This window comes from Bombina bombina, chromosome 3 (assembly GCF_027579735.1).
Source record: "Bombina bombina isolate aBomBom1 chromosome 3, aBomBom1.pri, whole genome shotgun sequence".
Classification (NCBI taxonomy): domain Eukaryota; kingdom Metazoa; phylum Chordata; class Amphibia; order Anura; family Bombinatoridae; genus Bombina; species Bombina bombina.
The window spans coordinates 527,624,317-527,645,181 of NC_069501.1; the positions used below are offsets into that span (position 1 = coordinate 527,624,317).

Here is a 20,865-nt window from a genome sequence, read left to right on the forward strand (position 1 = left end):
TACTGTGTATATATATATATATATATATATATATATATATATATACATTGTACGGTACTTTGCTTATTGTACCGCACAACGTATATATATGTCGGAGTTGCAGAAAGCTCCAGCAGTCTCTGCTGTTAAGTTACAGCCGAGAGCGGAAGTTCCTGAGTTTCAGGCATTTGCCTGCATATGGAACCAGAGTGCGATCAGTGCTCCGCTTCCATATGAACGGAGATGTCAGATCGTTACAGGCGTGACATTGTGTGAGTCACAGTCTGTAACGATCATCTGTTAGTGCTGATGGGAAGGAACGCGGGTGGGCGGTCCAGCACCGGAGGGAGAGCCCTACACTGTGTGTGTGTGTGGGGGATTAAAGGGAGGGATGGGGAGCTAAACTACAGAAAAAGGTGGGGTGGGGATCCCTAACTAACGATCGTGGGAGTACCACAACACTACACAAAGTTTAAAAAAAAACATAAAAAGAGCATGTTATAGGTACTGGCAGACAGCTGCCAATACCTAAGATGGTGGACCCTAGTAAGAGGGGGGTTAGAGAGCTGTTTGGGAGGGAGCTGTCAGGGAGGTTGGATGGTAAGGGGATCCTACACTGCAGATTTTTTTTTATATAAACTATTGGCAGAATGGCAGTACCTAAGATGGTGGTGACGAGTGTGTGTGTGTGTGTGGGGAGAGAGCTGTTTGGGAAGGATCAGGGGGTGGTGGGAAGTGTCAGGTGGGAGGGTAATCTCTACACTAAAGCTAAAATTCAATTTACAAGCTAACTGATTACCTTCTTCACTGCCAGGAAATTAGCAGCCTTCTAATTACCAAAGGGTAATGGCAAAGCCATTCATGTCTGCTATTTCTAAACAAAGGGGATCCCGGAGAAGCTTTTACAACGATTTATGTCATGATTGCACAAGTGGTATGTAAATAGATTCAGTGAGAAACCCAAAGTTTGTGAAAAAGTTAAAGGGATAGTAAAGTTCAAATTAAACTTTCATGATTCAGATAAGGCATGTAATTTTAAACAACTCTTTAATGCACTTTTATAATCAAATGTGCTTTGTTCTCTTGTTCTTAGTTGAAAACTACACCTAGGTAGGCTCATATGCTAATTTCTAAGCCCGCCTCTTATTTGAATGAATTAGACAATTTTCACAGCGTAAGGGCGTTAGTTCACGTGTTTTATATATATATATATATAAAACATTGTGCTCATGCACGTGACGTTATTTAAGAGTCACACTAATTGCCTGCAATTGCAAGTCTAGAGGAGGAGGAGGCAGTCAACAGAAGAAGAACAGTGTTGTTTATGCAAAACTAGGGCATGGTAAATAAAAGGATTATCTGTCTTTTTAAACAATAAAAATGTTGGTGTTTACTATCCCTTTAACAATTTTTTATATGATTGCATTTGGCAGTGAAATGGTGGCATGAAATATACCAAAATGGGCTTAGATCAATACCTTGGGTTGTCTGCTTAAAGGGACACTGAACCCAAATGTTTTCTTTCATGATTCAGATAAAGCATTCAATTTTAAGCAACTTTCTAATTTACTCCTATTATTAAATTGTCTTTATTCTCTTGGTAACTTTATTTGAATTGCAAGAATGTAAGTTTAGATGCCGGCCCATTTTTGGTGAACAACCTGGGTTATCCTTGCTCACTGGTGGATAAATTCATCCACCAATAAAAAAGTGCTGTCAAGAGTCTGAACCAAGAAAAAAGCTTAGATGCCTTCTTTTTAAAATAAAGATAGCAAGAGAACATAGAAAAATTGATAATAGGAGTAAATTAGAAAGTTGCTTAAAATTGCATGCTCTATCTGAATCGCAAAAGAAAAAATTTGGGTTCAGTATCCCTTTAATAAAAAGATGTAGTTAAAAAAAGGCTCTATTTAAATGGTGTGATAGCAAAAATGCTAACAATTCTCTGGTAAATCCTGGTAGTAAAGGGGTTAAACAACTATTGTCATTTTTAAAAATACATGTACAAATTATTCTCAGGCTAATATGTGTGCTGAATTAATGCAATTATTTAGTGTTTAATATACCTTTAATCTGGTATTACCCTTTTTTGTGCCAAAAAAAAGTGGCTGTTAAAAACATTGCACCCACAAGAAACATTTAATTAAAATTTTTTTTTATCCTAGCATCTTTTTTTCATTGAGGGCAGAATATCAGATATAGTTGTTTATATATATATATATATATATATATATATATATATATATATATAATCACTACCTAAGCAAAGCCTAATATCTCATCTTCCCATCTATACAACTTACTTTTTAAGACTGACCTCTAATATCAAAAGTAAATTGGTAATACAGATATTACTATCAGTACTAAAGTAATGGAAAGCATAGATTATAAATGGATAATCATTTTCAGTCAAAGCATTATGGGTGTGTAATGGGTTAAGGTCTCGTTAGAGGACACAATCATAAAGGGAAGTGAGATTCCATCTGGACTGGGAGGAGATTTCCTTGTGTGACAAACTTATACTGACACTGGCTCTAGGATTCAAACACTGCATTCCGACAAACTTCTGACACTCGCATATACCTCCTCTTCAATATAGCATATATGTCAGCTCGTTCCATAACTAGCCACAAAAACTCACTTCTTACCTCTATAAAACATACATTTCTTTCCTCTAATATCCTCATATGCAACATTTTTGTCTTGTCACACTAGCTATACCTTCATGCATATTCTATAACACATACACAATTTTTAGTTTAACTTTTAGTCATTCCTCTACTGGCAGCATATACTCCAAAGAATATTTGTGATACCACCTTTGTCACCGTCCTAATACCTAGGCTCTTCTATGTTGCCCTCTGGACTCAAGGTGAGTATTATGAGCTACCAATTTTGCCACTTTGGCTAAAGTGATTACTGTGATTTTTTTATTATAACTTCCTTATTGGTCTGATGCATATTTTTCTCTTTGTTTTATCCTGTTTTGTTAACTTTTGTAGTGTGTTAAAAAAAATTGCAAGCCGTATTTTGATATTTGCAGGTTGCGTTAACATATAGGGTACTTCATGTATTTAGATTAAAAAGATTAAAACACCTTACTCTGAAATATAAAAATATCAAAATATTTAGTAGGCTGTCCTTTTTTTTTTTAAGCCTTAGTGTCTCTGTATTCTAACAGTGTCATTAGTATTTATTGACTCAGCTCTGGTTTGTAATTCTGTTTCATATCTTTTCTAGTATTTACTTGTTCTGTGCAGTGGTGGTCACACCTAGTGGTTTACTTCTCTCTTCATGACTCTAGATTTCCTGCCATTGTTGTCTAGTGCTAGCCCCGGTCCCCCTTATTCAGGGAAGTCTTGCTTTGTTGTAACACAGGTTATCTATCCATGGTTTTGGTCTAAGTAGTGCACAGCTCTGGTTCCTGCACCTGGTTCAAGTTCCCCCCTCCTTGTAGATTCCTAGCTATTCATGGATGCCCTCAGCTGTTTATATTTTTAGATCCCTCTGCTGTGAAATGGGGTGTCTGCATAATGGTTTAGGTTGGGGGAAGGACAGTGCTTGGTTTGACAGAAATGGATTATTTGTGTCTGATTTTGAGGAGTAGGGAGTTGTCCCATCTTGAACACTATATTTTGATAGCATGCATGTACACCTGTTACCCAGAGCAGTTTATATGCTTGTTTTATGTTTCATTCTCTATGCCACAGATGGGTGTCCAAATCATGTATCTGAGCACTGCAAGGACAGAGAGTTTAACAAAATTGTTATTTTAAAACTGACAATAATTCAGAAAAATCAGCCACTTGTATTTGGCTATTTATGTCCAAAAAGAGTGATCCATAATTCTAAGCCTCATTAGGACAACAATGAATGTAGTTTGAAACCCCTGCACTTCTCTCTCTGCAATTTCTTCCTTCTCCCACTTTTGTCACAATATTTATTTTTCCTTTCCTATACTATGAATCTCTTGTAATGTAGTTATCTGAAAATTGTCTTTAGAATATAAACTATGTTCCAGAATCCTGTGTTTCCTTGTTGATTTCTCCTCTGAATAAATTCCTGATACTGACACTACTTCTGTTTTGCAGTAATTGTGCCACTCTTGTCAATCCATACATTCCTAAGGATTTGCCGCTGCTTTTGAAATGACTTTCCAGAGTTTATTTTGAAGAAACTGTCACCACTGACTCTCCTATTAGGATATCTTAATGGCAACCATCTCTCCCCCTATATCCCCTCTCCTTTGTAGAAATATTGGAGGGGCCTCTGCTTTTGACCGTCTTGAGGCTGATAAAGCAAAATATGTGAAATCCCCACAGGTGATACATCGCAGGCAGAACCCAGCCCTTAATGCCACCCTTAGCCCTACAATTTCACGAAGACCCCAACTGGCATGTTACAAGAATGGGCAGCAGGAAGATCACTGTCTTAATGGAAGAGACGGTTCTAATACGCAGCAGCAAACACTCCCATTCTACTGTATTTCTAAGCAACAAACAAACCACTCTCATAGCATCCGTTACACTTCTACTATGCATTTCAATTCTCCATCACCATATGGATGCCCTGGGCCAAAGACAGAATGCTTACCTTGCAAGAGCCTAAGTCCTGCACAGCAGCAGAGACCACTTCAACCACATGGTATGAGTGAGCTACAAACTGATCACACTCCTAGACCCAGTTATGCTTCCACCTCACCTCAGTACCAACTCAGAACCAACCAAAGTAATAATGGAGTGCAGGCACCAAATTCTCCCATGGGTGTACCCCGTTGTGGAAGAAAAGTACGGCGACCAGACTCACTTATTATTTACAGGCAGAAAAGGGACAGAACACTGGATGAAAAAGAAAATAATGATGAAAGGGAAGGTTTCTTAGAACGGATACTCAATAGTACTCCACTTTTAAAAAGGAGGACCTCTTCTACTCAGGATCCACCCAAAATGTGTCTTCATTCTGTGTCTGTCTCTTCAGTTGAACAGAGTTTGATAGAGTCCTCTGTATGCAACATTCCCCTTACTGATAATTTCCGCTCACAGGATACAGGGAGTGGTGAGCTGGACAGCTTTCCACCATCTCATGCACATACATTTTTTGAAAGTTGTGGGCTGGAGGGGAGTCTTCTGAACTTGATTGATAAAAATTGTTACCACTTTGAGGGGGAAACGACACCATTAGGGAGCTTAGAATCTGTGGACAGACTGAGCAGTGGCCTTAAACTGCCTGAGGAGGAAAAGGAAGAAAAAACTGCAGTGTCTGTTGTGGAAAGGAATGCAAGAGTTATAAAGTGGATATACAGCTGCCACAATGCACAGAGCACAAAGAAACACACAGAGAACCAAACGCCACGTGAATCAGTTGTGTAAGTCAGGGACCAAAGTCTCCAAATATATCATGTCTATTAAAAATACATAAATGTCTCAAACAGATACTGTAATACAAAATAAGGATTTTTTGCAAATAAATATGAAAAGTTTAAACAGTGAACTTATTGTAGTAAGTCATGGTTTTGTGATAGTCAACACATTTTGGTTTCCTAAAAGAATACTTATCTGTGCTTAATATTTATTGTGTCTTATTTCAATATATATACCCAACTTCTCTTGTAATGTTAATTTACCTACTGGCATGTGTTTATTTCAATTTTTAAATTAATTACCAATTGTCCCCTCTTTCCCTACCCACTCTAGCTAAATGTTTTGTTTACCCATTCAAGACTCAGCACACAGGACTTCACATACATTACTTTACTTCAGAACCTGCAAACAAAACACAACACAAAATTTCAACATAATGGCTCTCACATGTACTGCCTAATGTCCCCATAAAAATATAGAAGGAAGGAGACAATGCTATAAAGGAAGTTTAGAACTTAAAAATTATGGAATAGATGTAGGAACCTTTGATCATGAATATGCTGTTCTGCTTTATAAAGATCCTTAAAGCATTTTCCCAATTAATAGAATGAATTTTAAGTAGTAACCTCAAGATGTCAGGAAATTAGTCAAACAATTCCTTGATGGTCATTTTTGGGGTCTATGGAAGGACTTATTAGAAACAGGCCACAAGATACCCTTGATACTTGACCGTTAGGTTACATGGTCTCTTGTAGTTTGAAGATCAGGTCATATGGCTCTTTGGGGTGTTGCAGGTTTAGTTGAGTGTGAGTTTTCATTATGCTACTACTCAGTTTGTTACATTATAAGGTTAAATAATTTCTGTTGAATAGGACTTAGGTTACACAACACCTAATGGGCAATGTGTCTGGTCTTTTTGTGTAGAGCCTTTAATCACTTTTGTTCCTCAACTCTGATAGCTTGCTTGTCAGGAACCCCCATTTGAACGTGGTTTCCTCATGGTGCTGAGTTTCATTCAGTTCTGCTGGAGGCTCTGCCAGCACTCCTCTCTCTTCTGTGCGCTGTGCAGCACTCTGACGCCACCGATTTGAGAAGACATCCCACAGTGCTGAAGATGAAGTCCTCTCTGGTGTTGTGTCTGAAGGTAGCTGAACAGGGGGCCTGTAGAATGAGGAACATAAGAGCCTTTCTTAGTTTTCCTATTGTCTGTTACCCACTTAACCCCTTTTTTATTCAATCATACTTACTGGTCTTCCTCATGCTCTTGTCTTTCCTCTGTTCTTTGATCCTCTTCTTTACTAAATAGGGATGTAACGCTTCTCCAGCCCAATGATCCTTGAACCTGGGGATAACAACACGTCACACACGATCACCCTGCACCGGAGACAATGATGTATCATATACCAACGTACCATCAGAGTAACACAAAACAACAATCAGTTGGATGGTAGTGATTAGGAATCCATCACAAACATTATAAAACAGAAGACAGGGACCATGTGGAGCACACCTAACTTTAGTTACTCACCGCACACTATCACCAGTAGATGCACATCACTTTACTAGAAAACATGCCTGTACATTGTATGCCATCCCTATAACTTTGGCTGATGATATGCACTAAAGCAATATCATAAACATACAAAAGTCAGCATTGTAACAGAAGTATGTGGCTTACTACATTTCACATAGCTTAAATTATCAAGAATTGTATGTGACTATAAATTTATATAATTTACTACTGTAAACATTTTGCACATATACTCCATACAACACTGTATGCATATAACTCTTTATTATTAAATAAAAAGTATAAACATTATAGTTTTCTAAATGATAGTAAATCTGGTATACGTACCCAAATAACTTTGGATTTGTTTACTCGTAATAACTTTCCACACATTCAGGTGTACATCACTATACTTATACATTAGTAAATTCAAAGTATCTCATCTCAACATACTGATGTATACCTTGACCTGCAGCTACACATAAATCTCTGAAAAAAGATACATAGAGGTGTACGTTGCTGTAAAACCTCTACATCTGTATTTACACTTTTCAACCACAAAAACCTTTTGAGGGCTTGCAATAGTATAAATAAATGCAGCAGGTGACCCTTGCCTAAGGGTTCCAGTAGTTAAAATTCAGTCCCACAGAAGCTATGGGGTGTATTTGCTATACCTATTGTTTACACAGCTGTAGGTTCTTGTGTACCTTACGTGCAAGTTGTGACATATTTAGCCCCTCATCTCCCACATCTGGATTTTCTGGCTCTATCATTTCTGCGGTGTCACTCTGTGGGAAAAATACAGTAGTATAATATAAATACATGATATCATATGTCCTTTAATGTGGTACTATCACAATACACCCCTTCTGTCACTAATCTAGCCTTATCCCATCTAAGCAAACCACCTAACTTTCAACTGCTTTGCTCAAAATATCAAACTCCTTTATTACTAGCTATCTTTTTTTACTATGTTCTCTACCTCCCCTAAAATGTCTTTAATCCTTATTGCATCTTCGTTTCACTTCCTTCTATACATTCTCTAGTTTGTAACCATACCCATTTCCTTCTCATTGCTACCCTTTGCTCTCATCTAAGGTTCCCCTATTATGAACACCACATGCTTATCTGTATCACTCTTCACCATGTATTACCCATTTGCTTTTCCATCCACATTCCATCTAAACCTCTTACTCAATGTCTCTTTGCTTATCTTCCTCTCTGTTCCTTTTTCTATGTGCATTCCACTTTTCACTCTCCTTTGTTAATTTTGCTATGGCTTATTTATACTTACCTTCTCTGTCTATTCTTTTACACTATATATGCGTATATATATATATATATATATATATATATATATATATATATATATATACACACACACACACCTCTCATATATAGGGGCTGATTAATCAAGCTCCGTATGGAGCTTGATGCCCCTGTTTCCGCACGAGCCTTCAGGCTCGCTGGAAACAGAAGTTATGAAGCAGCGGTCTAAAGACCACTGCTCCATAAGTTGTCCGCCTGCTCTGAGGCCGCGGACAGAAATCAACCCGATGGAATACGATCGGGTTGATTGACACCCCCTGCTAGCTGCTGCAATGATAAATGCCGACAGTGTATGCTGTTGGTATTTATCGATGTGTGGCGGACATGATGCGCTACATTGTATCATGTCCGTCTGCACTTTAATAAATATACCCCCTAGCCCCATCTTCCTTCATATGACTTCTTATGTCTTAGTATTAGCTTATTCTAGGTCTACATCTCATATATAGCCACATCTTCCTGTATAAAACTTCTGTCTATAAACCCTTGCCTAAAAGGTCTAAAATTTGATATTAACGTTTAATGCCACTTACCTCCTCTTGGTATTCTGTCTCCTGTTCTGTATTGAATGTCTGTAGAACTTTTGCTTTATAAACTCTCCAGAATCCCTGACTCATGGTGAAAAACAGTGGTGATCTCAAATGTAAAGGTAGAGAAGATGAGCTCAGGGGCTTAAGTTAGATGTTAAGTGTCTCCAGATAAGAAGAATATTACTCAATGTGCAAAGCAAAAAAAAAAACTGCCTCTCCCAATATCCAGTGGGTTTTAATGATGTATAAAGTGCCTTGGGTGTGCTCAGTTTCTCAGGTGCAGGGCTCCTTGGCACCCATTGGCTACTGCCTACATGTGTCGGGTGACCTCATTAAAGTTTCAGGGAGCTCTTTACAGAAGAGAAATGTGATAGTGGATATGTGACAAGACGAAGAACTTCAGGACTGATCTAATCCAAAGATATATTGTGGGAGGGCCTGCCTTTAACCAGTGTCTGTCAAATTAATTTGTTTGTCATTTACCTGTGTCTGTTCCAAACAATAAGCATTGTAATATTATACTCACTAAAGATCTTTTTAGCAGCTGCAGTAATAATTACTTGAGAAAATCTATCTAATTTCTTCTCTGTTGCTTTTTTTTATGTTTGCTATCCACTTGACCAGGCTGGTAGTTCCCAGACTTTGGTTTGTTTGCAATTCAACTCTTTATTGAAACCATTATTTAATATCCTTTCTTTCTATGAGAACATACCTAAGTAGTAGTATGTTGCAAACATAGCTCCCAAATAGTGCTCAAGACACATGCATGCACCTATTTTAAAAGGAAACACAAGTGAAAATTAAACTTTTATAATTCAATAACCAGTTTAAGTTTTTTTAAAATTGACTTCCATTATCAATTTTGCACAGACTTTTTATATGCATATTTTTTGAGTCACCAGCTACTACTGAGCATGTGCACAAGCTCACATGGTATACGCATACTAGTCTGTGATTGGCTGATGTCTGTTACATGGTACAGGGTGCTGGCAAATAGGAGAAAAAAAATTGTCAGAAGAAAAAAATATACTGCTTTTGTGAAATTCAGAGTAAGTGTTATTTCATTGGCTTTTTATTATGCACTTGTTAATTATGCAATTCCACTGTATTTAGTGCTCCTTTACTATGTTCTAATGGAAAGGAGCAACGTTTTAACAGAGGGTATCAAGAGAAATATATACATTTGCTAACAGAATTAAAATGTATTTCTGACGTTCATGTCTCTTTAATAACCCTTTCAGTTATATAGTACCATAGACAACAATCTAACGTGCTGACACTTTTTTTTTCCAGATCACTGACACTTTTTTCCCTCTTTACACTAATGCAATAGTTTATATCACATATAAATGTAACTCTTATCAACAACAAAGTTCTTTATAAACGTAAGTGCAGGCAACATTTTTAAAAACAGGCTATACGTTATGGAGACATTGGGCAAGGTTTGAGCATGTCAGACGTCATTATATTTAAGGGATTGCAGTAAGATATCAAGGCAGAGCTCCTATACTGTGACAATTGTACAAAATTGTGGTCCTTCTGGTTGGCAACTCTGGATTTTTTTGCATAATAACTATAAATGCACAAACACAGAGAAAATGAATGAGTATAGAGAAGTGGACCACTGTGTTGCCAATGGGCAAAGGTAGGTGAGCAAGGGTAGATAGCCAGATAAACAGCACCAGAGGGGACACAGGTGAACTCTGCTCTAGATGAAAAACTATTGAGAAAGATCTTCAAAGTAATTTTGCTGTCTCATACCTAATGTTAGAATGTTTTAGACTAAGTATATTGTATTCTACTACTGACAACCTGCATTATGTATAGCTATAAATAAAATGCATGTTCTGTCTTTCAAGCACCGCACATGGACCATTTCTCTAGAAAGAGAGTGAGAGGAAAAGAACTGCTAGCCAGGCAGAAACCTAACAAGCAGCATGCTCTGCATGACGTGAAAATAAGCATTACCAAGTGCCATCTCATCCCCTTGCTCTATGTGCTGTACAAAGGCAATATAAAAAAAAGTATTTTATATAAGCATATACAGGTGGCCCTTGTTTTACAACGGTTCAATTTACACCGTTTCAGAATACCAACCTTTTTTTCCAGTTATGTGACTGCTATTGAAAAGCATTGAGAAGCAGTGCATTTATTAAAATAGCCAGTAGGTGGAGCTGTCCGCTTGTGTTGCAGCAAAGCCAAGCAAGCTGAAATTAATCAGTTTAACCAGACCTGAGCTATCGAGCAGATTTCAAAGTAACAAGATCTTACGGTCTATAAATCAGTCCAGATTGGAATGCATAGAAAAAACTGTTTGCAGAAAAATGCAAGTGAAGTCTGTGTTGTGTGATTATTTTATTAGGTTTATAATGCTGTTTAGCATTTAAAGTCTTAATTTCAAAGCTTTAAAAATAAATGTATTAGGTGTTACTTCTGACAATTTTGAGAGGGGCCTGGAACCTATCTCCCTCGCTTCCCATTGACTTACATTATAAACTTTCAATATACAACAGTTTTGATTTACAACCATTCCTTCTGGAACCTAACCCCGGCGTAAACTGAGGGCTACCTGTATTTTAAAGTATACGCTATACAGGCATCTGTCTGAAATTCTGTTCAATTGAATACAAAACTTGCCAACTGTATCCAGTACTGCACAGTTCCCATACTCACTATATAACTGGGTACTATTCAGCTTTTTAATTTGGGTCTATTTTATTGTGTAACCCCTAATTACACAAAACACCCCAAAGAAGAACAGTTTGTGAAACACTGCACTAGACCACTACATCACACAAATAGATATATACTGAGTCACTAAGATATGATAATACTACATAAGATATCTGTCTTGCTCAGACTCAGCAGTTTTTTTTTCTGGCTATTTATTTTTTTAAATACATAGACATGAGAAAATAAATGTGCTTACATCAAACTATACAGCTAAAAATTACAAGTAGCATATTTGTTGACTGAAAAAAGTTAAATTAAAAATAAAGGACAATTTACTTTGTTCTTTTGTTACCCTTTGCTGAAAAGCAGGTAGGTAGGCTATGAAGCATGCATGTATCAAGAGCAATATATGGCAATAAGAACGCAAATGAAGGCACTGGTTTTCAAACCTGTAATTAGGTCTCCCCAACAGGCCAGATTTTTAGGATCACCTGATTATTTAACCTTTGCTCTAGATCACATATCCTCAAAATCTGGCCTGTTAGTGAGACCTAAGGACAGGTTTGAAAACCAGTGAACTAAAGAGACCATGAGAATGAAGTAAATTATATAACCAAACTAAGGGTCAAATTACAAGTGGAGCGCTAAATATCCCGTTATGTGAAACGTAGCGCAGCGATGGGCAGCAGATTGTAAATATATACAGTATGCATATGATTATATACATATATATATATTTATGTGTTAATATGCGTATATACACATATTAACACATAAATGTCTGTGCATATAAGCGATATATATATATATATATATATATATATTTAAAGGGAACACACGGTTCCCATAGATCGCAATGTAAAGACACTTTTCAGTGCCGTTCTTTTTCTAACAACCCACACCTGCCAACTTTAGTCCCCAAAAACTGTCTGGTGCAGTTATTTTATTAAAAAATAAAAATGCTACAATTTTTATTTTTAATATAATACACACCACTGTATTTTGGGGGCATTTAGGGCACATTTATAAAGTTAACCAGAGATCTGAGCTTGCGGTAGCAATAACCAGCCAATTGTATTGGCGCACAATAAATTACACTCCACTTGTAATCTAGCCCTAAATTGAAAAGTTGTTTCAAATGAAATAAAAAAAATGGGTTTTGTGTCCCTTGAAATGTGGAACTGCAAAAACATTTTTTAAAAAAAATCGACATACAAAAATAAATGTTTTACAAATTGTGCACATTGTGTAAACAATGCTTGGAAACCTTGGTGAGTTAAAGTTATAGTAAAGTGTGGCACATGGCTTTGTAGCATAATAAAGTATTTACATATTAAATGTGCTCTGTAATTTTTAACTCTTTCAAACATTGCAATAAGTCTTCAGCACTAGGTAATGGGAAAAAATATGTACTAAATTACTACCCAGGTGCCAAATCCGGCTGGCAGCTGTTTTTGTACGGCCACTAGCTAGGAATGTTTTTTACATTTTTAACTGCATGGGAAAAAATATTCATGAAAATTATATGAAATTCACATTTAGTAGGTTTTATTGGAGCACAACCACTCTTAGAGGTCAATTTATTAATGTGCGAGCGGACATGATACGATGTAGTGTATCATGTCCGCTGCACATCGATAAATGCCGACAGCATACGCTGTCAGCATTTATCATTGCACCAGCAGTTCTGCTAAACTGCTGGTGCAATACGCCCCTGCAGATTAGGGGGTGTCAATCAACCCGATCATATTTGATTTCTGTCCGCCACCTCAGAGCAGGCGGACACGAAATGGAGCAGCGGTCTTTAGAAGGCTTGCCGGAAACATGAGGCATCAAGCTCCGTACGGAGCTTGATAAATTGACCCCTTATTCACTTTTGTATGGTCTATGGCTGCTTTTGTGCTGCAACAGCAGAGTTGAGTAGACGCAATAAAGACCTATGTGGCGCTCTCATTGTTTTTGCACTACTGCTCGTGCACTACAATATACATCTGCACAATATTCCAAACTCAAAGGAAACAAACGGAAAAGGAATCCCATCACAGAAAAATTTCTTCACAAAAATAAAAAAATGAAAATGAGGCTGCAACCAAACTAATTTTCTGCGTGGCTCATTTGCTTGTTATATTTATTTAGATTTTTGGCTTTAAAAAAAAATGATAAAAATGTGTTATAAAGTACCTACGTAAATATTATGGGAATTTGCTCCTTGGCATACTAAGCCTAAATATGGCCCTGTACTGAAAAGGTTTGACACCACCTGTTCAAAGCAGTCAGCTGGTTCCCCAATTAGCAGAACAATAGGTTGCAGAATTTCTTTAGGAAGCTTGGAACAAGCACAATTTTTACAGCAAAGGTAATATTTTGCACCCAAATCAAACTAAATGTAAAAATAAAATAATAATGTATTTTATTTAAATAATGTTTAATTTAAAGGGACATGTAAGTCATGCTTATACATTCATTGCACAGACAGAGCAAAATCAAAAGACTTTTCAATTTACTTCTATTATTTTTACTTAGTTCTCTTGGTATCCCTTGTTAAAAAAACACACACCTAAATAGGCTTAGGAGAAACAATGCACGACTGGGACCTAGTTAGTGATTGGTGGCTACACAAATGTGTCTATTGTCATTGGCTCACCAGCTGTGTTAGCTAGCTCCCAGTATTACACTGCGACTCTGTAGCTGACTTTACCTATGTGTTTAACCCATTTGCAGGTGTTGTATGCAAGCAATAGTGTAATAAAATACTATATAACATTATAGCGCATTCTTTTTGAACTTTTCCAGTAATTTAAATTATTTTTTAGGTAAAGACACTGAGTTTGATGTCCCTTTAAACTTTAGTTCTCTATTTCCAGTTGATTTGTCAAAGCACTGATTAGCTTTACTTGCCACAGTCTCCTTACTTCCCATAGCGTCTTTTAAACCCTAGCTGTGGTTCTTCCCGTCTCTGTGGGCCTTTATTATCTCCTGTTCTTTCTGTAACTGATACCTGTGCACAGGAGATTAGACTTTGTCTGAAAATAGAATCAGCAGATAAATAATTCCTCACAGATCACCATGCATGTTTAGAACTCATTACAACCGATACTTAATATGATACAAAAGGTGATACTTTGCTATAGATGAAAACATTAAAAAAAATGGATTTGTAATACCTGCATTAGTCAGTCTGTAGTAAATTATAGTCATTTTTTACAGTTTTCATTCTGTGTAAAAGACTAAATCAAAATTCAATACTTTGTAACATAGTAACATAGTAGATGAGGTTGAAAAAATGACTGAAGTCCATCGAGTTCAAACTTTAAAAATCTAATATACTTACAAAAAAGCTCCAGTTAATCTTAAATTAATCCCATTAAAATGTGACCCATTTAACACAAGCAATCATATCCCTGAATTCTGTTTCAGCCAGAAATGTATCTACGGTATTGGCATTCACTACCTTCTTTGGTAACGAGTTCCACAATTTTATTGCTCTTACAGTGGAAAAACAGAGCTTCTGCCATTTCTGTATATGGAAAATGTAAGGTTATTGTGTGTAGTAGCACAGGATTCCTATATTAGATCCACAAAAAGAGGATTGTGGAGGGTGCTTAGTGCTGGTCAACAGTATTATATCAAATTATAAAAGGAAGCACCAATAGAAGCACTCACTTGCGGGTGAATTATGTGGAGGGGTAGGAAAAAAGTATATTCAAATTTAACTTTTATTCAGTTATAATATAAAACTGTGAGTGACGGAAATATACATAAATCAAAAATAAACATACAATATTAAAAACTGCACAGACCTGTGTGAGACTGCTAACAAAAGCAATGTACAAAATATAGGTGCGCATTTCACCGTAGCTTTTTCAAAGGCCAACCAAAAGTGTTCCCCTTTGAAAAAGCTACGGCGAAATGCGCATCAGGCGACCTCTACCTGATGTGAGCTGCTTGTATGTGTGAAATTTGTTCCACATACTGTTTATAACTATCTTTATAGATTTAATGGAGCTCCCTGTCCTAATATATTACATAACTGTGGCATAAATTTTCTGGGACTGTGTCCCCTTTTGATATGATACGTTCAACAGTTTATATGTAATACAGGTAGCTTTTATATGTGTGAAAGTTGTTCCACATATAATTGCAGCTAGCTATAGTAATTCATACAGGGAACTCTACTGTAGTAATACTTGGTGACATTTGGGACTGTGTCTCTGACTTCTATGAAGCTGAAGTATTCTTACTACTGTATTGTGGGTCTTTCTATCTTACTTTATACCTATATTTCGTACATTGCTTTTGTATGGCAGTCTCACACAGGTCTGATCTTAACACAAAAGTTAAACTTTAATATACTTTTTTCCTACCCCTCCAGCTAATAGGCTCGGAAAAGAGAGTTCTTGTATTGGAGCTTCCTTTTCTTTCTTTTGATATAATCTCTGTATATGGGCCTTGAATATATTTATATAAAGTAATGATGTCACCTCTCAAGCGCCTTTGTAAACACATTAAACATATTACATAATAACACACACATATGATGGCATTTTACATATAAAACCTAAGACTATTTCCTGTATCCTAGACAGCATCCAGCAAATCAATTACTGTACAAAAACTTTTTCTTGTGCAAGTGGCCTCTATTGCATACACAGGTAAGCTTTATGCCCTTGCACCCAGTACTCTACATATTCAAAGTTCCAATGACATCATGCACCACTCTAAACAAGCACGTGACTTACCTGTGTTTGCCAGAGGAGCAGTTTGTATGAGACAACCTATGTACTAACTTTTCTCAGAAGCATTTTTCGTATAGTTATCTAAAACCAATGTGTAAACAACGCTACATACAATGCATAATACTTGATGATCTATATGCATGTATACTGCAAAATACACATGCCACTTGTCTCCCTATTTATATGTGTGCTACAGAAACGATAGATAGATAGATAGATAGATAGATAGAAAAAAAGGCACTGCAGAACAGATACTCTTCTTGTTTCTTTTTAAACACATGCATACTGCAGTACACTCTCCTGACCCCCCTCCCTGTATACATCTAACATGACACAACCTTTGCGTGTGTGTTACCTGTGTTCTTTTGGAATTCAAAAGGTGTAAGCGTGGCAATAATCACACAGTCATTTAAGTATTTTATAATGGTATATTAAGAGATAATTAGACATTTAGATGATAGCATAGATTATCAGATAATTAACAGGCAAACAATATTTAGCTTTAATTTTTAACCCATTTTAATAGGCTGTGGGTTAAAAGCACAACACCAGCTAATTTATATACACAAATAAACCTGAAAATGCAATTTCTCATACCTTTAATACTCTGCAGCTGGTATAACAAGTCATTGGAAATACATTAATGGAAAAACAATTTTACATGTACTGTCCCTTAGAGCAGTGTTTCTCAACCGCGGTCCTCAAGTACCCCCAACAGGTCTTGTTTTCATTATAGCTGAACTAAAGCACAGGTGAAATATTCAGCTGATCAGTAACCATGGTTACTATCCTGCTCTCATCCATCACCTGATTATTGCACCTGTGCTCTAGTTTGGCAATAATAAAAATCTGGTCTGTTAGGGATACTTGAGGACTGTCTTAAAGTATCAACAAAAACCCCTTAGAACATAATTTCATATATTGTAGAACAGATATACTCCAGACCTTAGCTCCATTTCATGACAACATACATAGGTAGGCTTAGAAATATGCACGCCTACAGGGCCGTCTTTAACACAGGGCAAAAGGGGCAGCTGCCCAGGGCCCAGTTTCTGTTGAGGGGCCCAAGAGTCCTAAAAAAAAATAAAAATGGTTCATACCATGTGACATGGGGAACACACACATTCAGTCCTAATACTGTCACAGTCAAAATTACTCTGTTTATATATTATTATTTTTTTTAAAACTGTGCCAGACCGCGCCGGTGTCATGTGACATGCCAAGCTAGTGCCATGTGCTGTTTTAGATGTGCACTGTGCAGCACTGAATGCAAAGCCCTAACTCAGCATCCAGCCATTCCCACTGCATCAGAAAGGGTCCTGCTGGGGTTACCACTGTTACCAGGTCACTGCTCTGGTGGTGGGGATTGTTTCTGGGTAGGGCTGACTGTAGGCGCATGCAGCAGAAACCTGGAGCTGCAAGGACATGAGGATTTGAGCATCTGTGCAGCTGCATACACTGCTCTCTTCAGTCTTGAGGCTGTGTAACTCATCTCACACTGTATCCATGCAGTCTTGGACAGACAGCATCCAGTCTGCTGGTCCCCTTAGCCCTGCTCTTTCTGCTATGGCCACTAAGATCAACTAAATGAAGTTTGTTATGGGAACAGTGCTTTGTAGAAAGGTGTCAGTGGGAAGAATAAGTGAGTGCACACACACCCCTCCCCATGCAGCATTGTCTAGTGCAGGGTGAGAGGGAACTTGTTCCTAGCAAAGAAGTGACATGTACTGCTGTGGCTGATGTATAGTGTCATGCTGATACTTCACACATTATTGTAAGGTTTATTTTTTATAGTTTTTGTTTTCTCTCTGTCTCAGATTTTACAGCTTCCCATAGTAGTTCTGCTGTTCCAGTTAGTAAACTTATATTTGTCTGCACCTCTATGCTTCCTCCTCAGTCTTTACCTTGCTTTGTTCCTGTTGGCTGCCCTAAATCTCTTTAACCAGCTAACCTCACACCAGAATCACATTCAAAAGAATATTAAATTAATCCACAGTGGAGGAATTTATATATTTCTTTACTTATTAGTACTGCTTAGGTCCAGTTTCACATATTGCAATTTATTTAATTTTTTTAAAATGATTAGCCCAGCAGTGGATGATTTAGTTGTTTTTTTGGATGTTGGGGTGGAGAGCGAAATTGCATGGGGGGGGGGCCAAGAAATTTTTTGCCCAGGGTCCAATCAATATTAAAGACGGCCCTGCACGCCTATTAACCCCTTAACGACCAAGGACGTACAGGGTACGTCCTACAAAAAACAAAGCCATATATGTCAGCTATTTCTGAACAAAGGGGATCCCAGAGTAGCATTTACAACCATTTGTGCTATAATTGCACAAGCTGTAAATAATTTCAGTGAGAAACCTATTTTTTTATTTTTTTTTATTATTTTATTTGATCGCATTTGGCGGTGAAATGGTGGCATGAAATATACCAAAATGGGCCTAGATAAATACTTTGGGTTGTCTAATATATATATATATATATATATATATATATATATATATATATATATAAAAATATATATATATATGTGTGTGTGTGTGTGTGAAGGGTTATTCAGGGATTCCTGACAGATATCAGTGTTACAATGTAACGCACTAATTGTGAAAATAAAAATGGTTTGGAAATAGCAAAGTGCTACTTGTACTTATTGCCTTATAACTTGCAAAAAAAAAAAGAAAGAAAATGTAAACATTGGGTATTTCTAAACTCAGGACAAAATTTAGAAACTATTTAGCATGGGTGTTTTTTGGTGGTTGTAGACGTGTAACAGATTTTGGGGGTCAAATTTAGAAAAAGTGTGTTTTTTCAATTTTTTCATCATATTTTATAAAAAAAAAATATAGTAAATTATATGATATGATAAAAATAATGGTATCTTTAGAAAGTCCATTTAATGGCGAGAAAAACGGTATAAAATATGTGTGGTTACAGTAAATGAGTAAGAGGTAAATTACAGCTAAACACAAACACAGCAGAAATGTAAAAATAGTCCTGGTCCCCAACAGTAAGAAAATTGAAAAATGGTCTGGTAACTAAGGGGTTAAAGCAGTGCTTGCAACAATGTTTTACAACCTACTTAGCCAATCTAAGTATGCTCTGATGGGAAGGTGGAGAGTTTCATTAAAGAATACTAAAGATAAATAGGTACATGTGATAACAGAAATCGAATAAAAAAAGATTATTTCAACCTCTCTACCTGAATAATCATAAATGTTTAATTATGACTGTCATGTACTTCTGAAAGATATTCATCTAGTGTAAAAATAAAATGCTTTTCTCACTGTATTTAACCCCTTTCACATCAGCACAACTGGACATAGTGCACTGCTACTCGAGAAAAGATCTGTAATTAATGTATCCTCCAATGATCGACATATTAAGCTTTACATGAATGCAATAGGTTTGTCACTTTATTTTTAGTTTCTATAGTAGAGATTTATTGGCCATTATAATGCAAAACTAACGTGCTTTAACATGATATATAAGCATTACTGACCCTGCAAGTCTGTGTGTTTAACCCCTACGAAGGGATTAAACACAAAGCTAAAGCACTCCTTTAGAGCCACAGAAAAATGCAAGTCCCAAGTGGACATGGCCAGTGAGCAAATCAGCAGAAATCATACATTTGGGTCACATCACAGTTCTCTGTGGCTTCTGAAATATGTGTTTAACAGTTTTGTCGGGTTAAATAGACTTGCAGAAGTTGGTGCTCAGTGTCTGATTCAACGCTGTGATTGGAGGAAGCCGGATTCCTCATTTTAGACCCAGGAAGAGGATTTGCGATGGGTGGAGGGAGCTGAAGCTGCTGTCAAGATTAAAAGGTAAGTTTTTTTCACAACACGAGTGAAATGTAAATTTTGATGAATTAAAGTGCCCCTGTTTTTAAAGGGACAGTCTACACCAGAATTGTTATTGTTTTAAAAGATAGATAATCCCTTTGTTACCTATTCCCCAGTTTTGCATAACTAACACTTTTATAATAATATACTTTTAACCTCTGTGATTATCTTGTATCTAAGCCTCTGCAAACTGCCCCCTTTTTTCAGTTCTTTTGACAGACTTGCAGTTTAGCCAATCACTGCCTGCTCCCAGATAACTTCACGTGCACGAGCACAGTGTTATCTATATGAAATATGTGAACTAACACCCTCTAGTGGTGAAAAACTGTTCAAATGCATTCTGAAAAGAGGTTGCCTTCAAGGTCTAAGAAATTAGCATATGAACCTCCTAGATTAAGCTTTCAACTAAGAATACCAAAAGAACAAAGCAAAATTGGTGATAAAAGTAAATTGGAAAATTGTTTAAAATTGCATGCTCTATCTGAATCATGAAAGTTTATTTTGGCCTAGACTGTCCCTTTAATCGAATTTTTAAAAACCGGGCACTTTAGCATCAAAATTGACATTCTCTTTAATTATTCATGGAAGTTGGTTTATTATTCAAATTTTTTTGTCAGACTGCTTTAAATTGACTTTAAAATAAAAATATAGGTTTTATTTAAAATTACAATATGATTCATATAATGTAGTTACACAGAGGTGAATTCCCTTTCTACAACAATTGGATATACAAACTGGAAAAAAAAGAGCATACGTTGTCACCAATACAAATATTACAATTTTGAATAAGTAACTGATATTTTCAACGGATTAATAACCATTGGGCCATTGATTTCACTATGAATATATACAGGGTAGATCCCTCTCCATGACTTGCAATTGTTTTTAGCCTGGCCCAATGGT

General features: G+C 36.7%; 2 protein-coding genes across 3 annotated transcripts; one reads left to right on the top strand and one right to left on the bottom strand.

Annotated features, from left to right (window-relative positions):
* Positions 1 to 2,519: 2,519 nt before the first annotated feature.
* FAM110D (family with sequence similarity 110 member D) lies at positions 2,520 to 5,469 on the top strand. The gene is made up of 2 exons (XM_053706962.1): positions 2,520 to 2,851; positions 4,071 to 5,469. Exon 2 carries the CDS (start codon positions 4,191 to 4,193, stop codon positions 5,346 to 5,348), a length of 1,158 nt encoding a protein of 385 aa, XP_053562937.1. The 5' UTR covers positions 2,520 to 2,851; positions 4,071 to 4,190; the 3' UTR covers positions 5,349 to 5,469.
* Positions 5,470 to 5,714: 245 nt separating this feature from the next.
* C3H1orf232 (chromosome 3 C1orf232 homolog) lies at positions 5,715 to 20,623 on the bottom strand. Of its 2 annotated transcripts, XM_053706963.1 has the most exons (4): positions 8,712 to 20,623; positions 7,557 to 7,637; positions 6,587 to 6,681; positions 5,715 to 6,500 (listed from the first exon to the last, which is right to left on the bottom strand). In XM_053706963.1, exons 1-4 carry the CDS (start codon positions 8,793 to 8,795, stop codon positions 6,269 to 6,271), a joined length of 492 nt encoding a protein of 163 aa, XP_053562938.1. In that variant the 5' UTR covers positions 8,796 to 20,623; the 3' UTR covers positions 5,715 to 6,268. The 2 variants fall into 2 exon arrangements, 1 of the variants encoding a protein (XP_053562938.1); XR_008401365.1 differs by having other exon boundaries at positions 6,447 to 6,500; positions 6,587 to 6,713; positions 7,557 to 20,623.
* Positions 20,624 to 20,865: the final 242 nt, after the last annotated feature.

Excerpts from the sequence above, each read along its gene's own strand:
- FAM110D (XM_053706962.1), top strand. The coding sequence starts at position 4,191 with ATGGCAACCATCTCTCCCCCTATATCCCCTCTCCTTTGTAGAAATATT.
- C3H1orf232 (XM_053706963.1), bottom strand. The coding sequence starts at position 8,795 with ATGAGTCAGGGATTCTGGAGAGTTTATAAAGCAAAAGTTCTACAGACA. Across the intron at positions 7,638-8,711 it reads AGACAGAATACCAAGAGGAG|AGTGACACCGCAGAAATGAT; the intron begins GTAAGTGGCATT and ends TTTTTCCCACAG. Across the intron at positions 6,682-7,556 it reads TGTCACAACTTGCACGTAAG|GTTCAAGGATCATTGGGCTG; the intron begins GTACACAAGAAC and ends TGTTATCCCCAG.